At 42.0% G+C, this 19,289-nt stretch overlaps 1 protein-coding gene and 1 pseudogene across 3 annotated transcripts; one reads left to right on the forward strand and one right to left on the reverse strand.

The window, feature by feature from the left end:
- The first annotated feature begins 7,894 nt into the window (after positions 1-7,894).
- On the forward strand, positions 7,895-11,775 carry LOC112896829 (annotated as a pseudogene).
- A 1,319-nt stretch (positions 11,776-13,094) lies between these two features.
- On the reverse strand, positions 13,095-18,770 carry LOC112896331. Of its 3 annotated transcripts, XR_003229425.1 has the most exons (9): positions 18,641-18,770; positions 18,171-18,540; positions 17,110-17,322; positions 16,733-16,881; positions 16,594-16,662; positions 15,136-16,385; positions 14,154-14,590; positions 13,767-14,076; positions 13,095-13,642 (listed from the first exon to the last, which is right to left on the reverse strand). XR_003229425.1 is itself a non-coding variant. In XM_025964273.1 (7 exons), the coding sequence occupies exons 2-7, from the start codon at positions 18,462-18,464 to the stop codon at positions 14,493-14,495; spliced, it is 2,073 nt and encodes a 690-aa protein (XP_025820058.1). In that variant the 5' UTR covers positions 18,465-18,540; positions 18,641-18,770; the 3' UTR covers positions 14,105-14,492. The 3 variants fall into 3 exon arrangements, 2 of the variants coding, with proteins under 2 accessions (XP_025820058.1, XP_025820059.1); XM_025964273.1 differs by lacking the exons at positions 13,095-13,642; positions 13,767-14,076 and having other exon boundaries at positions 14,105-14,590; XM_025964274.1 differs by lacking the exons at positions 13,095-13,642; positions 13,767-14,076; positions 14,154-14,590 and having other exon boundaries at positions 14,774-16,385.
- Positions 18,771-19,289: the final 519 nt, after the last annotated feature.

Consider the following 19,289-nt stretch of genomic DNA (forward strand, 5'->3'; position numbering starts at 1 on the left):
TGGGTTAAGCTTAAAGGTACAATTTCACGGTCATCTTTGCTAACCATCCAACCGATGCTCGAAATGCAGATCTTCTCTTCTTGGAATAATGTTGTGTGATCGGTAATCCCCTCCCTCAACAGTTATTGGTCCCACCCATATGAATTAGCATATGACGTGGCAACCATATGTGATGGAATCACTTGCGAGGAAGAAGAAAAGATCTGGCCAATAATGTTGGCAAAGGCGGTTGCAGTGCTGGTAACGAACAGCACCAGTTAGTTACAGATTCTCCCTCCACGGGGAGGCGTCGCCGTCCATGCATGCATCTTTCCTAGTCAGACCACAACTGTAGCCGCCGCGTGGAAGTGTGATCCTTCAGACAGTCATGCCACGTCAGCTTTTGTTTTTGTTCTCCAGGGTCAAATCATCAGCCCGCCCAATGTCAAAGGGAATACTTCTACAGGAGTCTGACACGTGGATGGCTGCCATGGCGTGGCCTTTCTATCGGCATCCCCCTACTCTTCAATAACAAGCAGAGCTCGTGGCGCCTCAAGCACTTTGTACAGCAGAGAAACCTAAAAGTCAAAACGAATTAACAAAATATTATTAAGATAAAAAGCTTCCCTCAGAAAAAGATTAGTAACAATAATGTCGATTAAATTAGTATTTGATTGAGAAATGACCTTTTTTTTCGCTCAAGTGATCATGCTAAATTCTTTGGGCGATAGATAATGCCCATTGATCTTGATGTTTTTTTATTCATGGAGAGAGATGCCATCTCAAATAAAGTTCATTTTGCGACATTTCGAAAATGATGCATATAAGATTCACTCACTCGTGTGGGTCCTGGAACCATATGTCAGACTCACTCTCTACTTGCATTCTTTTGGGGTGAATCATCTTTTATTTATTTGTCACTTTTTTTCTCAAAAAAAAAAGTTCCTCCGTATAATTTGTCGCCACTCACTTACACTCCCCTCAAGCATCTTGTGTATTCACAGATGCTACATACTGCATGTCCATGGACAGGTGTATCAAATCATCCTTTTGACCCAAAAACTCACATCAACAGGCTCACAAAGAAAAGAAAAGGCTACCTTGCAGAGATGCAAAAATACGTCTCTGCATGATGCATCCAAGTATAAAAGTTGTTGCCATTGCATACATGCTGGTCTGGATGACTGGATATAAGCTAAGCCGTGTACGCGTCTTTGTTGGAAGTTGGGACGCCACGTAGCAATTCTCATCGCCAATGTTATCCTCCGATGCTTGCATTGCATGCTGCCCTGCTGGCTTTCGCGACAACTCATATTCTGTCGCTATCTCTCCATCCCTACTAGCTGCATGCATTCCTACACGAGGCTAGCTATAGCAGCAATCTATTGGCTACATAGAGTTCAGATATTTCATCTTACAGTGCCATGCATGAACCTAGCTAGCTAGGATTATTTCTATGAGAGATAAATGGAACATTCGAACAAAAGAATTATCTCAACTCCTATTTTAAACTGAAGGTAGTTTCAGTTTTGTGCTAAGTCAAACTTCTCTAATTTTGATCAAATTTATAGAAAATACATCATCTACAATTATCAGATTAGTTCCGTTAAATCAACCAAGAAATATTTCTTAATAGTGTATTGAGATGTCTATATATATTTTTAACTTAGAACAAAACTAAAACGACCTACATAGCTGGTATATATACCTTTTGTCGGCACAAAATAGGAACACCCTGCGTGTGTGTAGTCAAAACTTTTTGAAACTTTAATTTGACCATTCTACAAGCCTATACTCCGTATAAGCTGTCACATCAACATGGTATCAATAGTGTTTCTGCCTAACAAAATACTCTAATTGGTATTATACTTTATTTATTTTGGGTAGCGTATGCTTACGAAAAGTAATGGTCAAAGATTCTTCCAAAGAATACTTGGTGTGCTAACAGTACATGAAAACAAATCGGACCGAATGTAGTATTGACTATCTCTACTTATTTTCTTCAGGAGAGATATACCTCATCAACTGATTTCTGAAGAGCTCATGCATGTCAAATATAATCTTTGGCAGTTCACTATTTATCTATGGTAGAAATGAGATTCTTAGCGGCCACTTGGTTTCTCTAACACCCCAGTTCTCTAGGCAGAGGCATTACATTGTTAATGCTCATGCACCCAAGTGGAAGGAGAAATATGTCTAAGGTTTTGCTAGTAGAATATGCAAATGTGCCACAATTTTCTTTATGAGGTAAAGGAATATGCTGTCTACTAGGCTAGCAAATAGCATACGAATGCCTAAAGTAGAAAAGCGCGCACACAGATTGCCCAAGAAAAAGAACATAGAATTTCAAGGGATGCGAATGTTGTGAATGATTGAATTTCAAAAATCTTTTGTGCATAACCACCCCCTATTTCTTCCTATTATGCATCCTAATATCTTTATTTCACTAGTGAGATCTGAGCAAACTAATATTTACTGCCTCAGAAAATCTTAGTCCTCAACTTCCTAAGCTAGATGAATGTACTCGTCTAATGTGCATAAGTTGAGGACTTAGATTAGTATCACCGCATAAAAATGGCATGGGTGATAAAAAGAGTGGAGTCCCCATAAACGAGCACACCCACGTTCCTACGAGCCTTCGAGAGGCTGACATAGTCACCACAGGCGACTCATTGTTGAAAGACACTTCACCAACCACTAAGGCTACATTTGGTTCAGCTTTCTGAACCAGCTTTTCTGAACCTGCTTCTGCTTTTAGAAAGATAAAAGCAGAAGCTGAACCAAAGGGGTTCAGCTTTTCTGCAGCTGTTTTGAAAAAGCTGCTTTTCTGTAGTACAAATTTGAAAGCAGGTTGTATCCTACTTTTGCAGGTTTTTCGAATTTGTGAAAACTACACACCTACTATTGGTCACATATATATACCCTTTCAATTCTTTTTTATATATAAGAAAAAATAAAGATTTTCATATATAGGAAAATAAAAATAAAAAAGAATACAAAAAAGTTAACTCCAAATATTTTCATATATATATAAATAAAGATTTAAAGGAAAAAGAATTTGGTCATCACAAAGAAAAAGAAATATTGTATACTGTCAATTTGCATGAAGACAATATATAACTTTTTCACAGTCGACAACTCACAGCAGTTTGAGCCAAACGACTTTCAGCTTTTTCACAACAGGCATTCACAGCAGCTTTTCACAGCAGATATTTGACAGGAGCTTTTTCACCGCTCACAGCTGAACCAAACGCACCATAATAAAGCAAGAAAAATTCAAGCATCATGCCGATGGGTAGATTATACCATAAGAAAAATTTTTGATATGTCCTCTACATAATTTGCATGCAGCTGCCACGATTTTGTGCAAGGAATGGACATTGCGATGAAACTTTCAAAGAAAAAAATGTTTGGTGCTTGCATGCCAAATGAGTGATTGAGAAGCAAAGAATAGGAATTGTACCTGCATGCTGCATCCCAACAACAATATCTGAGAAAATTATGATATCGATCCAAAGTGGCCGAAAGGCTAAACATCGAGGGCCATTCCATCCCCCATTCCCAAATCACTTCCTTTCTCTCAGAGGAATCCAATCACCTCGATCAATCAAGCTGAAAGTTCTCTATCATCATCGTCTCAAGCTCTTGCTTTTAGTTTTCTACGGTCTATAGCAGCTAGGTACTAGGTAGAGAGAAGATTAGTGCCTTAATTTGACAGACGAGAAGACATTCAGACAAGCTACAAGTGCGCATCGAACAAGCTAAGATTATACAATACCTTGGGCGATGGAAGTTTTCAAGCATGTGAAACACGATCCCAACTGTAGAAATTGCGACTTGTTGCAACTGTAGAAAAAGCCACGATTTGATTCACTCGATTGCTTTAAATTGCTCTTTGAAAGAGTAGCTAGGCCCGGCCTGAAGTCTAGATAGGTTGCTTGGTGTTGGTCATGCATGCATGTAATCTTTTTCTCCTTGATGAAATATATGTGTTGCGCATTCTTCTCGCCAAAAGAAAAAAGGGTGAGAGAATCTAACTAGCTAGCTGGTTTGAAATAAACGTGTAGGCAAACTTTATGGACACTTAACTTAGGTTTAAGTACAAATGAAAAGGGTGGTGTATAGTACTCCCTCGGTTTTCTAAATGTTTGACACCGGCATTTGACCATTGATATAATTTAAAATTTTAGTGCAAATATGCAAAAATATAAGTCATGCTTACAGTACCTTTAATGATAAAACAAGTAAAAAATTATACATATATAGATTTTTTAATAAGAAAAATGTAAAACGTCGTCCTGCATAAAAGTCAACAATTTTAAAAACTTACAGAGGGAGTATTTCTTTAGTAGAACATATGGACAAACTTACAGAAAAAAATACATACATATGTTAGTATCTACAGTAGTACTGTATAAGTAGTCAAAGTTGCACTGATGTTAACATAAAACTCGGTCAAAACACCAAAGCACTAGAACATATGGACCGCAAACTGACCAATCTGTTGAGGTATTTGCAAAAATTGACCTAACAGTTTTCTAGAAAAACCAGCCTCAGAATTCTTGGGCTTCGTCGCCTTGCTTGCCCAAGAGGGATAGCTCACGCTTTCGTGGCGGAGGACAACTAGGTTTATGAGCAAACTAGTAAAGGGAAGCATCACACTTATATGGCAAAAGATAGATATAGTTTAAAGGCATACTAGCAAAGATGGTTAAAACTCTCATCCGGGAGGGACCTCTTTAGGGCATGGACGTGGGCGGTGTGCCCTAGGTCGACTAGCAAGCCTAGGGCATAGTCGATGGTCATCTGGTCAGTAGATGAACAGTAACTATGGTTTTGAGGAGAGTTTAGGGTGAGAGGTAAAACGTAAATGCATAGTTGTCTGGATTGGATTGGGCGTTTATGAATTGGTCATGGTCTTTCATATTTATATATTTGTAGGTTGGGAAAGTCTTGCTCCAATAGAAGTAGAAACTCCTACAAATCTCATGCCAAAATATATCTCCTAATTTGACAGATTAGGCTGATAAACCACTCCAATGTTACTGGTGGGGATTTTCCCATAGCCACACCTCTCTCATCCAGAAAGAAAAACTACTTGTCCTATATGACCGTCTCGATAAAAGCTAGGCAATGGGTTTTTTAGAAAAAGGAATAGTTTCGGCCTCTGCGACGCACACAGCCTGATTCTTACATCATTCTCAGCATAAGCACTGAGGATACATAAATTAAAGGGAAAGAGCACACACAATATGAGAAAAATTAAAAGCAAAGTCTATTATTGCTTCTCCATCCTTTTTAGCGAAAATCCAGTGCCTTGCTTGCCGAGCGGATGGTCTCCCTTGTGTCCTCACGCTGCAACAGGGACAAAGCTAGGCAATGGTGGAGTCTAATTTATAATTTGGAATAATTGCATTTGGACTCGTGTCCAAATTCATCGCACTATTGTCATGAGAGAGAGAGAGATGTCATTTGGTGCCATGTGTATAATGAACATAATAATTGTGTAGTAAAGCAATGCAACTTTTATTACTTGTGTGGCATCGGCTTATCACATTTCGACACAACTTATCGCAGAAGCTTATATTATATTTGGTTGATGGACTTATATATATGTTGGATTTGATTCTCCTACGGAAAAACAAAATTAAATTTGTGAAGTTCAGAATCGTTGGCATGATGAACTGGAATAGCTTTTCGTAATTAGGTCTGGAAAAGAAACGGGATCAGTTGTAAACAAATGGCAAAAAAGAGGAAAGGATGAGACTTGTTACGTGGCAAGGGTCACTTTACATTCAATCAAATATTCCCCCAGATCACATCATCTTGTAGAAGTTATACAAAAAAATTTCTTTTCTTTTAAGAAAAAAGATGTAGATCTTTTGCGTGGAAAAAACATTAAAAATAGTAATATTGCTAGGAAGGTTAGATAAAATGTATATTACAAGTTGTTGGAGACTTTTTTTTGGTATAAAAAGATTGAATACACTGCTTTACAATTCAGATTAGTATCACACAACTATACATAAAATGCCCACAACAAACTCAAATCAGCATCACAAAATCAATTCGAGATGTTCATACATACTAAACAGGTTCACCTGAATCAAACGAGAGTTAATGCGTCATGTATAAGGACATGTACAGTAGTGAAGGTTTTTAATGGAGTTCACCTCTGCCTAGCTAGAAAATATTGCGGCTTCGTCAAGTTCTTTTTTTCTGGATTTTTTTCCCACGAGGTAGTCGCTCCATTGAAGCAACTACTACCTGACCATCCTGCAGGCCGGAATGAGAACACAAATTGAACATGCATGCTAGCTTGTTCTTGGTCAGTGCGTTCGTATATATTATCCGGTCAAAAATGCAGGTGCTACGTACGTAAGATCATCGAGGTGCTAGCTTATCGTCTCATGTCTCGTCATCCATGGATCGTAGTGGTGTTCCAGGATCAGATACAATCGTACAAGCGTGCGTGCGTGGAGATGCATGCATGGTTACTTCCTCGCGGAGACAGAATCAGGAGACCGTCATCAAAACTTATCCCTCTTGTGGGAATGTTAGATAATAATATTCAGTGAAAGATCTTGACGGGTAGAAAGAATATACAGGATAAATTTTATCTACGCTCGCTTGTAGCTACTTTCACTATTAGTATACCACTATATGTATGTTCATGTCCTCATTTATCACTTTGAGTATGTTCATATACTAATTCTAAGATATTTTAAAAGGATATGTATGAAATATTTCGAAAGCATCCCTATTTTTTAAATCCATTCTATACGCGCTTGTAGCTACTCCTACATGTGTATCTCATGATGTAGGGCGTATCTGACCAACGAAAGATATGTATGAGGTGCATGTGATCATACTAGATCATCTATGATGATATATATTTTACGTATATAACCATATATGGAGTATATAGACATACTTATTTTTATATACCAGTACTACTGTATAATTGATTATGATACCCACACCGGCTACTGGCTGTCAGTTTATGCGTGTGTGAATCGAACATTCCATCCCACGCCCCACAGACACAGACTCTACTCTTTTTGGGTTCGCAAATATTATAAGTATCTCTACTCTCATCACCCTGATATAAGTATTTCTGAGTATCTTAAGTTTGACTAAGTCTATTGGGGATAGTATTAATATATAACACGTCAAAAAGTAATCTATGAAAAATATGATGGAGTTACTAATGATGCTAGCTCGTTTGATATCTTAAAATTATTGATCTTTTTCTACATAAATCGACCAACAACTCTAGACGGTAACCTATACAGACTTTTTTTTTGAGGAAACCTATGCAGAAATTTTTTTGAAGGATTTTTTTGACCTATACAGACTTTAGAAACAGGGATCTAGTTAGTTTTGCGGTATTAACAACAATAACAACTAGTTATATTCACGGTAAAGTTCTCGTGGCTGCAGCAGAACCAACAGCTCGTTGGGCCGACTCAGGTCAAGGCCCAGACCAGCTCGAGAAGCTGCTGCCACGGATCCAATGTCCTCGACGCCTCCGCTGCTCCGTTTGTTACTTGGACTGATTTAAAAAGATGTTCGGATACCGAAACTAAATAAAAAATTAAATATAAGTTAATTGTAAAATTAATTGTATAAAATTAATTGTATAAGCGGGTGCTGATAGACGAATCTATTAAATTTTCTATTAAATCTAATTAATTTATTATTAGTATATATTTATTGTAGCACAATCTGATCATCGTGAACTAATTAGATTTAATAAATTCAGCTCGCGAATTAGTTTATACTTATACAATTAATTTTATAACTGATTAATGTCAAAATATGTGATATGATAATGACTAAATTTAGTCGTGGGAGCCGAAGAGAACCTTAATTGAAGTTCATTTAGGTTGATGTTCGAATTTAACAAGGATTCTAAAACGAAGCTCCTCTACGATTACTTGACGATCCCGGATCGCCCGTTCGTTCCCTTATTATGAATAGTTTGCCAAACGATTGATTGATCACCGAATTCCTCCTCAAGCGGCGCCTGAGGACGCGGATTTCCCTCGAGCAGCGCGCCGGCGGCTGCACCTCCGGCATCTGCTTCGCCGTCGCCTCCAGATCTACTATAGCCGTCCCTGGTTCGGGATTGAGGTGCGCTCCCGGTTCCCCTCCGTCCCCCCCATTGCCGCCACCGCTCGGCTCTATTTTTTTCGTTGGGGGCTGATTTGTGTCCGGATGTTTGTGTGATACTCGATTCAACTCTTCGCCTGCTGCTACTTGATGGTGCCAGTGTAATCGATTCATCATCTATTCGCATGGTTCCACTAACTTGTTTCTTCTCAGGGCAGTCAAGATTTTGGCCATATAAGATAGTCCGTTGTCTGTGAATATGGGCATGCTTCACTTGGCCCTTGCTAGTATGGCCCTTCAGTCTGGCTTCGCCGCTGATGAAGGAGATGCCTGCTTTCATTGGGCACGAAGATGACATTCAACCTGGTTTTACCGACGAGGAAGATGACGTGCTTAGTGATACTGATTACGAACTACCTAAAGCTGAAGAGCGTATGTTATCTGTCCCTCTCTCTTCTTTTTTTTTTGTACTATTTACATAATAAAAATGTGTCTGTGGCTTCATTTGAAAGTCCGCGCTTCAAATAAGGCCTAAAAGAAGCATCTGGTATTTGAAAAAATCCTAGACTACAAACTTTTAGCATGATAGGAAGTTTTCAGTGCCTATTCATCGATGAATTTATTCAATCATAATTGATGACAATATATGCTTTCTTGCTAAAGTGGCAGGATTTATTGAAAAACTTGGCCCAGTGGAACACGAGGAGAGACTAACCTTGATGAAAGCTTCTTTTGGCATTCCATCTGAGCCTCGTCTCGACCATGGCTTTGATGCCCTTCCTGAATGCTCTAGAGACCAGAGACATGTTGGGGATTGAGTTTGGCATGAGTAATACCGCATGAATAGACTTTTAGAAAGTAAGTTATCGTCTACTTCCCAATCTTATACACATTCCAATACATTAGCTTATCTTTACATTCTTTTTAAGATTTAAGTGGGTGGTTGTGGATGGTTGCTTCACTTACACCGCTTCTCTTAAACCTATTGGTCTACATTGGTATATATTAGATTATTAAGGTTTAAATTTTCGTTACTGATTTGAATGTCATTTAGAATTAGTAAGGTATTAGAGTAGGTGAGTACTTTGTGTATTATTAATAACTAGAAACTGAGCAGTTAGTGGGAAGTGTGGGTGTACACCCCACAAACCAGGTTCAAGTTCTCTTTAACTTGAAATTTAGGTGCCTATTTCTTCTTGTTGCAATGTCACATAGTTTCTCTTAGATTGGTGGAGTGTTTATTTTTTTATAATCAGACATGCATAACCATAAGAGTAAATTTGACAAAAGTACACCTATGTGCAAAAGGTAATCACACCGTTCTCACAAAACTTTGACAAAAATTTCACACCTAGGTGTTTGCTCTAGTTATCTAACGCATAATTCAGGGTATAATTGAGCATCTTGATTTACATGATAATATAATCTAATTCACAGCCATATAACAGTATCATTTATTTTAAACCTCATCATTATGCATGGTCACTTCGCTAGTACTGATCTCTTCATGTGTCCTTTTCATTATAGCTAACTTGCCGGCGATGCGCTACACCCAATGCAATGATCCAAGTGCTGGGCAACAGTGTTTTCATATTCCGACCCCTATTCTACAGATTTTCAATGTGAAAGTGCAAACATCTCTAGCGGATGTGTCTGGTCGAGTCAAGGTGTATGGGATTGTTGCTGTCCGTGATGATGAGGACTATCATTGTAATTATCTTTTCAACCGATCTTGAGAAAATCCACTCGATATCAGTCTTGTAAGTAATCCATAACTTTGTTTTGATGTGATGCTTTGGAAGTAAGGGTCTTTCATTACGCTAGAAATTTGTATGAATATCATTATAGAATCTACTAGTTCCTATTTTGATGTTCGATTTTTGGGTTCATAGATTATCTCAAAACACTAGGTTAGAAATTTAAAAACTCTACAGAACATCAGGGATATTGCGCTAATTCAAAACATAAAATTATAAATACTTTTCCACTTAAAGTTAAAAACTACGAGCTTTTGTAAAAAAAAAGTTGCCTTTGGGCTTCGGTACTTATTTATGATCTAGGGTGTTGCAATATTAAGCACGATTTTTGGTGATTTTGTTTGTATAAACAACCCTGCTATACATATGACTAGACTGTACCACTTGGCTCGGCTATACGATTGGTTCAAAGTAGTGACTACTAGACACACACTATTACATTGGCCATACAACTCAACCGTACAGGTCATAATGTGTAGTTATTTCCACATGCAAAGATGTGAAAGTAAGACGATGTTTATATATTCTTGCTTTGTTACAAACTTTCAGACCGGTGGCTATCTCCACTTGTTGAGCCCTAGAAGAGGCATGTCCATGAAATTTAATTGCCTGATTGAAGTTGATATCAGGGCGAAAGCAATGGGAGATGATGGTACAGAAGACAAGACTCTGGCTGATGGATGCATGGAGTTCGTCGAGGATCGAGTTTGTTATGAGAGGCTCTCCAGATGCTCTATGAGCGGTCCATATGGTTCTGTGGCTTTTGATTATATTATATTTCAGGAGGGTTTTGAGGCAACCATAGAGCTGGACTTGTTGGAAGTACCAGAAGGCGGTTTCAACATGCAGATGTGTGGGTACACCACTGCTCAGAAGAACTATTATACTTTCATTGACAAGAATTGTGACTGTGACAGCTTCGTCAGCTCGACCGGGAGATTCCCGCAGTATTTTGTGGCAGCTGGGCACATGGATGACTACTTTCTCGTGGGCTTTGTGGAAGGAAAATCACCTCTTATTTTCAAACCAACTATTCATGGCAGCGAAGAAAAAGAGTACTCTTTCGAAAATGGCGCTCTGCTGTCCGTCAAAGTGTCATGGTCCACAGCCTGCTACTACGGACAATGTAAGGCTTGAGCAGTAGCGGTTGACGTTTTAGAATCGGCTCTGCCATCATTTAATAACGCTGCTCTATAATGGCAGCAGTTCCAAATCCATGTGTCAAATCTTTCATATTTGATTGTTGCTGTAGGTTTGAAGAAGACTACCTGCCAAACAACAAGATGGCTCGGTCGGCTTTAACAGGTTATGGAGCCGATACAAATTGGTATGTTGATAGTGGTGCAACGGACCACATCCCCAGCGAGCTCGAGAAAATGAAAATGCGAGAAAAGTATTCCAGGCATGGCCAAGTACACACTGCGAGTGGATCAGGTATACAAATTAGTAACATTGGTCATCCAACTTTACAAACCCCAACTTGTGATCTACAGCTTAATCATATCCTTCACGTGCCTAGAGCCCACAAAAAATCTTGCATCTGTACATTGTTTAGCTGCTGATACTAATGCATACCTTGCGTTCATCCAAACTTTTTCCTTATAAAGGAGTGGGCAATGAAGACAATCCTTCATCAAGGAAGATGTGAAGGAGGTCTCTTTATCCCCTTGTGGCGAGTTCTTCAGGAGCAAGTCAAAATAAGCAAGTCCTTGAAGTCAATAAGCCGTCTACATTAAGATGGAATAGTCGTTTAGGGCACCTCACTTTGCCAATTGTTAAGAGTGCTCTCAGAAACAATGAACTTCCTTTTGTTAATGATGATAGTGTTGGTTCAGTTTGTGATTCTTTTTTTTTGTGTGTGTGTGAAACAGTTTGTAATTCATGTGCAAAAGGTCATCAGCTTCCTTTTTTTCCTCTGATAAAATGGTGGATTTATTACTTCTTTACTAGAAAACAATCGAAAAAAACAGGGCCCATTCTTTTTCCAGGGAAAGGCGAAGTTTTAGGCCTTACGTTCCAGGCCGCTTAATTTGTGCAAAGCTACCTTCTGTTAGAATAACAGTGTCTCCTTGTTTCTATGGCCACAGGTAAAAGCTGCACCGCAGTTTTGAGAAGGCCATGAATTAACTTCCTATCGCCTCTCTAGTCTCTACTGCTTTTTTTGTCCGTATATTTCTCGCATGTCTAGAATCTTCCGTCAGACCTTCACCTATCACGGCCTATATAAAGGCCGGGCACCTCTACCTCCTCCCTTCACCACACCAAGCACTCTCATCTGTAGGACAAGCGCTTTGGCTGTGCATGGTAGCTTTGCATTGGCAATGCCATGGCTTGAAGCTGCAAGGGAGTTATAGAGATTCAACTTCTATAGGCAGGTAAGCATAGGTTACGATGGTTTGAGATGTGCCTGGCTCCCTGTATGCCACTCATCTAGAGCAACAACTCGACTCCTATTGTTGCCTACGATGGATGGCGTGCACGGTGCCAAGCATATCTCTATTTCCGAGCTCGTTCTCGATCCCTTCTTTCATCTCTTTTGTTTTAGAATTTAGTTTTGTTGCATTTTATTGTGGTTTTTATATAGTGTATAGACTGCTATTATTCTCTCTATGGCGATTGGACTCCGGCTTGGTGAGGTACAATGGTTGTTTTCAAAGGCTGTTTTTTCTTCCACATTCAAAGGAATGCTTTTTAATTTCCATTGTCCATGAATGTTTTCTGATGTTCATGCATTAAACTGAAATTTCAACGGAAGATTTGCATGAGTTCAATCAAAATATCAATGCATTGTTTCCAAAACCACACCCACCCACCCAATCAATGGAAACATGGCTAGTCTTCAATGTTTATTTCACAACGAAATATTGTGCAAATGCATTTTTTTTTTTGCTTTGTATACTAAGTGTTGCATTGTGAGCAAAGATAAGAAGTATTGAAATGGATAAGGGTCGCCTACAAGGCCTGAAATTAATGGCATTTTTATTTCAAAGTCTTTGTAATGCCATTATCTCATTACTAGCCGAATACGTGTTGCAAATTGGACATAGCAAACGGAACCATTTCTGAAGAGGGGAAGCAATGGAAGGATTGGTCAAAACAGTTTATCTTGAAGCATGGTTCAGATAACCAACAGTGACCAGCAACTATTCCACAAGTGTCCTGAAAGGGTGGAACATCATCAGATCATGACCGCCTTGATTCATAGAGTTTGTGCCAAGTTATGGAGAATGAACTCAAAAAAATTTTGTCACTGTTACGCCTTATATTTTGTATTTGAGTGTTTCACTCTGCAGGATATATACCAAAAGGCAGCTGGCAGCATTTCAGGAGTTGATCCTGTATTTGAAGAGCTACATGGCTTGCAGTTTTGAATCTTCACTGCATGGTTCAAATGTAACTATTTCATTTTGTCAGCAAAAAGAAAAGAAAAGAAAAGCTGAACACTGGTTTAAGTGATGTTAGTTCCACATCTGTATATTCAAGCAATCATACATGTGCAGTATATAAACAGTGTATGAAAGTCTGAATTCAATCCAAATTTGTTCATAAGTAATCTGCCAATTACTCTGAATGCCGTCAAATCAGTCGACATTAGGTTCAGTCTTAAGGACTGTAAACTGCAACTTGCCAATTACTACTCCGATCGCAGAATCGGCACGTGAAACCGCCCTGTTCCGTGTCTCCTCTCCCTCTCCCTCTTTCACTCTCCCTCCCTGTCAAGAAATTAACTGAAGAAGATGGCTGCACGACATGATTGAGCCACGCCAACAGTTGCCCATATAGTAGTCGCCCTGAAAAAAGCCATCCGCAGATGATTCAGGTAATGGTCGGCGTACCATCACTCACCGAGGCCGGCCGGCCGGCCGGCTGTCACTCTGACGGCCGCACAGTTTATATAGCAGTAATTGTGTGTACCTCAGATGTGTGCCATAGAGTCTCACGTCCCATGTGCAACCCTACCTCCAAACGCATGCATCCATTGGTGCAGTGGTTACTGCTCATACTGACCAGGCAATGCACACTGTCGATCAGTGTATCATCAGGTAAAGAGAGATGCAGAAGCAATGGCCCCTCCCTTTCATATTCTCAAATCCGGGATCCATATTGTTGCATCACATTCATCCGTTAGCGGGTAAAAAGTTCCGGTCGGCGTCGCGCCTAGCCGCCTACCATGGCGTCCCTTGAAGAAGAGTATCTCACCACCAAGGCACCAACCATGGACAACCTTCCATGCATAAGGAATGTGGATCAGATATAGATACATGTGCATATAAACAAAGGACCAGGATGAGGGTTCAGCACCAGGCAGGCAGACACAGCTTCTCCATGTGTGTAGCCAACAATCATGCATGCACCGGAATTATTGGAGGCGAAGCCCTGGCGCCGGCGAGGCTCGCCGCGCCGGCAGCCTTGTCGCCCACGTCGAGGTGCCGACACGGCGCTACACGTCACGACCGCTGAGCTGGCGGCATCCCCTAGGCCTCGGGGGCCCAGCTGCTGGTCGGGCTGCAGATGAAGCTCGAGGCTGCCGGCCAGCCGGCCAGCCAGCCATTGCTGCCCCTGAGGAAGGACAGCCACCATGTTAGGACACCCAGAGCAGCTGCAGTGATGGAATCCGCCAGGCTCCAGTGTGTAGACAAGCTAGAAAATGCCACAGGGGTGAGCACTATGCAGATGCAGGCGGCTGCTCAGCGGCTGCGTCCATTTGCAAACTGCAGTGACCTCTCCATTGCTTGTCCCTGCAGTGGACAGAGGAGGGAGCACACTCAGATCTTGCAGCAGCCCATTATGCAGGAGATGTCCAGCCACAGATGGAATCATGTACTAACATCTAAACAGTAGTGACAGGGCTCCAAGAAATTTTCATGGCAAGCCACATTGTGCAGACAATGTGAAATCAGTGGAGGAAAAGATTCTCTCAGTGACAAAACAGTGGCTACTGTGAGAAATTGGTAACCAGGCCACCAGTTTTTACAGATGCCTTGGCACAATAGTGACAAGGAAAATATATACAGCTATGATGATCGCGGTATGATTCGTCGACTAGCTAGGAGTACGAATGATGGGCTCTGATGATATTTCGAGAGTATTCTCTAGATCTGAATCTAAAAAAAAACGACCCATTTCACCAATCCCTCTGTAGTTCAAACAACATGCTAATTGAAAGAAGAACTTCCACCAACAGCAAGGAACACTGGACATAGTTACACAACATTTTGGTTGACCTCATTTGTGATTTCCTGGAAGACCCGCAGACGGTTCTGTGGCCTCCATGTCACTGTACCTGCCATGTTATTATGCCACCGATGAGAGGCCTCAGTACAACCAGGACCCTGAGAGTGCTCATTATCACCAAACGGCACATAACCATGGCCATATCCTTCACCCTTTGAGTTCCAGTCAGGAAAAAGCGCGCGCTGAGATGCGCTGCTTCTCCATGGTGCTTGTTTGCTGCCAGAGGCGTTCTCGTTCAAATGAGCTGTGTTAGGCCTTTGGCAAACTCGGTCGCTGTGATCTTGTACCTTATGCTTGCTCCATGTTGGAGCGGTCCTGACAAGATCCCAGTTCACTCTGTTATCCCTTGAGATTTTGGAGTCGCTGTGTCTCCATGAATTCGCTGAAGAGCCTTGTTGGTGACCACCCACGACTGGTCTGTGGAGGGTGCTGCTTCCTTGAGAGGATGATGGTATTCTGTACTCCTGCTTACTTGCATGCTTGCTGCTTTCAGTTTGCTCAGTAGTGCCCACACCCACTGTTAACTTGTCATCGTCCAATTGCTGTTCATCCTTAGCCACCATGTCAGCCCATGGCTTGTCCTCACCCAGTTGTTGTTCCTCCTCATCCACCATGTCAGCCCATGTTTTTCTAACACCTTTGGCCAATTGCTTGCCCCCTTGCACAGGATTCTCACTAGCATCTTGATTTCCATCGGAGTTGGGCAAACATTCAGTTGCTGTAGGAGTCAGAATCTGATCATGAATAATGCTAATTTTTGGTGCCTCTTTAACTAGCCGCTTTCTTAGTTTCTCAAGCATTGAATGAGGTGTAGCAGCATCATTGAACAGTCGAGAAAGATCTTGGAACTTTGCACAGCCTTCATTCTTTTCTGCATCAACGATAGCCAAAATTTGTGGTTCTTCGCGCTTCAACTGAGTTATGGGAGATGGAAGCCATGAACTGCAATTCTCATGCTCCTCTGCTGAAACAGAAATATGTGGTTCTTTACATTTCAGTTGACTCAAAGGAGTTGATAGTATTTGTGGCTGTGGATCTTCAAGCATCTCCACATCAGCAGCAAGCAAAATCCGTGATTCTTTGGACTTCATCTGAGTTATGGGAGAAGGGAGTGATTGCAACTCAAGTTCCCTAAGCATTTCAGTGGCCCGGGAAAGAGATTTCACATGACTTTCATCGTCGCAGTTGTATGGTATAGCTTGGAGCAGGTATTTAGCTTCAGCCAACTTTCCAGTCTTCATCAAACAGATGGCTAAGTTACACTCTTTATTGTAGTCAGCTTCTACAGCAAGAGCTTGCCTGTTCCAAGTCAGTATTAGCCAAAATTAGTTGGTTTTCCCTTTTGAGATATAGGGGAGGTGTACACAGCACACCACATGCACACATGTGAGTATGGCCATACATGCACTTAGTATTGTGGAGAGTTTGCAGGTCCATGTCCATCCACAATATGCCATTTGAGATAGTTCATGATATCTAAAAACAGAAGAATGAACTCAGAATGTACCTGTAGAGCATTTCTGCTTCCTCGTAATTTTCAGACTGCATATAGGCCCATGCAAGGTTCCCCAATAACCTTTACAAGAAACAAGGGACTTAGTGCTTACAAGCCAAATTTCGAACGGGAATATAAAGAATTTCAGTACCTTGCTTTTTCATCTCTGAGAGAAAGGTATACTACCCTTCCATGAGATTTAGACTGTTTTGTTTTCCACCGGCCAGAAGCTAGCTCCTCATCAACAATTCTTAGCTTTATCGTCAACATCTCAATCTGCTCTTCTGTCCTACCACATTTCTGGTTTAACATGGAAATTATTGGTTTCACGAAATTGTATTGGTGACATCTTCATCGAAAATTCACATGATAGTTGATTATTTTAAGATGACTCAATCACAATAGACAATGCCATATTCTAAACGTGTTCCATATCTATCTTCATAGACTAACCTCAGAGATACCTTGTATAGGGGCAAGATTTAGCTTATGAAATTAATCTTTTTCTTTGGAAAAAGACAGAGATACCTTGTATAGGTCAAGAAGAATATTGTCAAGGGACTCCTGAGCTTCATAGGGACAACGATCACGAAAGGATCTAATTGCCTCAATGGCTTCTTCAGCCCTATTTGCTTGTTTCAGTACGTTGGCCATATCTTTCAATGCACTCTCAATCCGGTCACCACTGTTTATAGCTGCCCAGAACAATGGAACTGCCTTGTTTGGGTCCTTTTCAATTACCTGGAACGAATAGAAACAACACAAGGAAACAAAAATCTGCATATTCAGCTTATGGTAGTTCCTATGTTCAGTATGGCAAATGCAATTTTCTTTAAAAGACAGAAGAGCTGAAGAAGATGCGTAACTTATTTTTTAGCATGTTATGGCAAAATAAACAGAAGAGCATGGAAATGAATATCCACATTGAAAGAAACAGCTGATGCCAGTACACATAAAAATCTTGACTTAATAGTGCCAGTCCAATCTTGTGGCCGTACAATAAATTTTTCGTAAAATGATGTACAGTCAGAAGGACAAATTTTTGTTTCCCTTACTGGCTTCATGCTAATGCTCATTTAATCTACAATTTTATCTGTGCAATGCAATTTTCTGGTCTTTTGTTACAGCTACATGGTATCCTAAAACGATGGGGGCTTTAGCATGTTAAACAACCAAAGCTTTCCTTAAAGGCTACTGCATCCTTATCTCCCGATATTTTACTCTCGCATTTGCAAAAAAATATGAGAATGAGCCTGCTGCACATACAGCAAACCAAATGCCATCACAATGCAGGGTAACTGTGTGTTCGCTGAAACTTCCAAGCTAGAAGACTTGATATAATTGAAATGTTAAGGGACTGCACGTCAAGGTACTGATCACTGTAACCCTGTTGACGAGAAATGCCTAAACCATTTCGTTCTAGCACCGTAGAAGTAGCAGAGGCTGGTTCCACGTGTGAGTCCAGATAACGATTTAAACCAATTGCCGACTTTATGGTAGCCATTAGCCCACAATTAGTCGCGGAATGACCAAATTCTGAGCCTGAACATGGCGGGAATGGCACCCGAGGCACGACGATCACGAATTACCTGCGCCTGCTTGGCCCGCACGTAGGGCGAGTCCAGGGAAGGCGGCGGCCTCGGCGGCCGCGACGAGCACCCCCCGGCCGACGGCGGCGTCACGCGCGCGCCCCCGCCGCCGCTCGTCGGCGGCGTGACGCGCGTGCCGAAGCAGCACCCCGCGCTCACGGGCGGCGTCCCGTAGCCCGATCCCGGGCCGCCCGCGCCCGCGGGGGTGCCAGCAGCGGGGCTCCACCTCGGCACCCCCGGCCCCGCGCCCCTCGGCGACGTCCACGGCGGCAGCCGCCTCCCGCCGCTCGACATCGGCCGGCCGGTCCCGGGGCCCCGACTTCCGTCGAACACCTGGCGAGCGCGCGCGCGGTGGGCTGCCTGTCACCACCTGCACCCAAGGATCCAGGGTCGGATGCGATCGGCGATCAGCACCAGCCTCGTGATTCTCCGCGGGGTCCGCGCGCCGTCGGGGAGGGGGAGGCGCTCACCTCGGCGAAGCGACGCGGGCGGGGCGCCGCAAAACCCTAGCCGCCGTACTTGCTCGCTTGCTTGAGCCGACGCCGCGGCGAGGTGGCCCCCGATCAAGACGAAGCGCGCGCGTGGAGGGAGGGAGAGGCAAGGCGGCGGGCGGAGCAACCATCGGCGTCTTATAGGACACGCGTCGCGTGGGGGAGCGTTTGGATTTCGAATGGGCAGGGGGAGCTGACGTGGAGGGGGCCGCGGGGCCCGCCTGCCGACGTGGACGTCGCGGCGTCACGGGAGGCACGCCCGCCGGGGAGGGTGGGCGCACGAATGGAGTGAATGATGACTTGGCATAGTAAGTGCTGCTCATGCGCTTCCTGTGAACTGTGATGGAGAGAGAAGAGCATGAACTGAAACGGTTAATCCAATTGGACCTCATTTTGCAATGAGGATTTTTTTTCCTCAATCGTGGAGGAATTCGAGTTGAATTATTTGCCTTTTCTAAAATCCGTGCGATATTTTAGTCGAATTCAAGCATTCTACCCAACCATTTCATGGAATATGTGATGGATGCACGACGGGAAGAAATTTGGTGTTGCTATGGTGGTAAATTGAAAAGGGAAAATTTTGGTTACAACCTCGAACTACCATAAAAATTTAATTTTAAACCTTCAA

Source organism: Panicum hallii, chromosome 6 (genome assembly GCF_002211085.1).
Source record: "Panicum hallii strain FIL2 chromosome 6, PHallii_v3.1, whole genome shotgun sequence".
In the NCBI taxonomy this organism is placed as follows: Eukaryota; Viridiplantae; Streptophyta; class Magnoliopsida; order Poales; family Poaceae; genus Panicum; species Panicum hallii.

Excerpts from the sequence above, each read along its gene's own strand:
- LOC112896331 (XM_025964273.1), bottom strand. The coding sequence starts at position 18,464 with ATGTCGAGCGGCGGGAGGCGGCTGCCGCCGTGGACGTCGCCGAGGGGC. Across the intron at positions 16,663-16,732 it reads CTCAGAGATGAAAAAGCAAG|GTTATTGGGGAACCTTGCAT; the intron begins GTACTGAAATTC and ends TTTCTTGTAAAG. Across the intron at positions 16,386-16,593 it reads GAAGCAGAAATGCTCTACAG|GCAAGCTCTTGCTGTAGAAG; the intron begins GTACATTCTGAG and ends GACTTGGAACAG.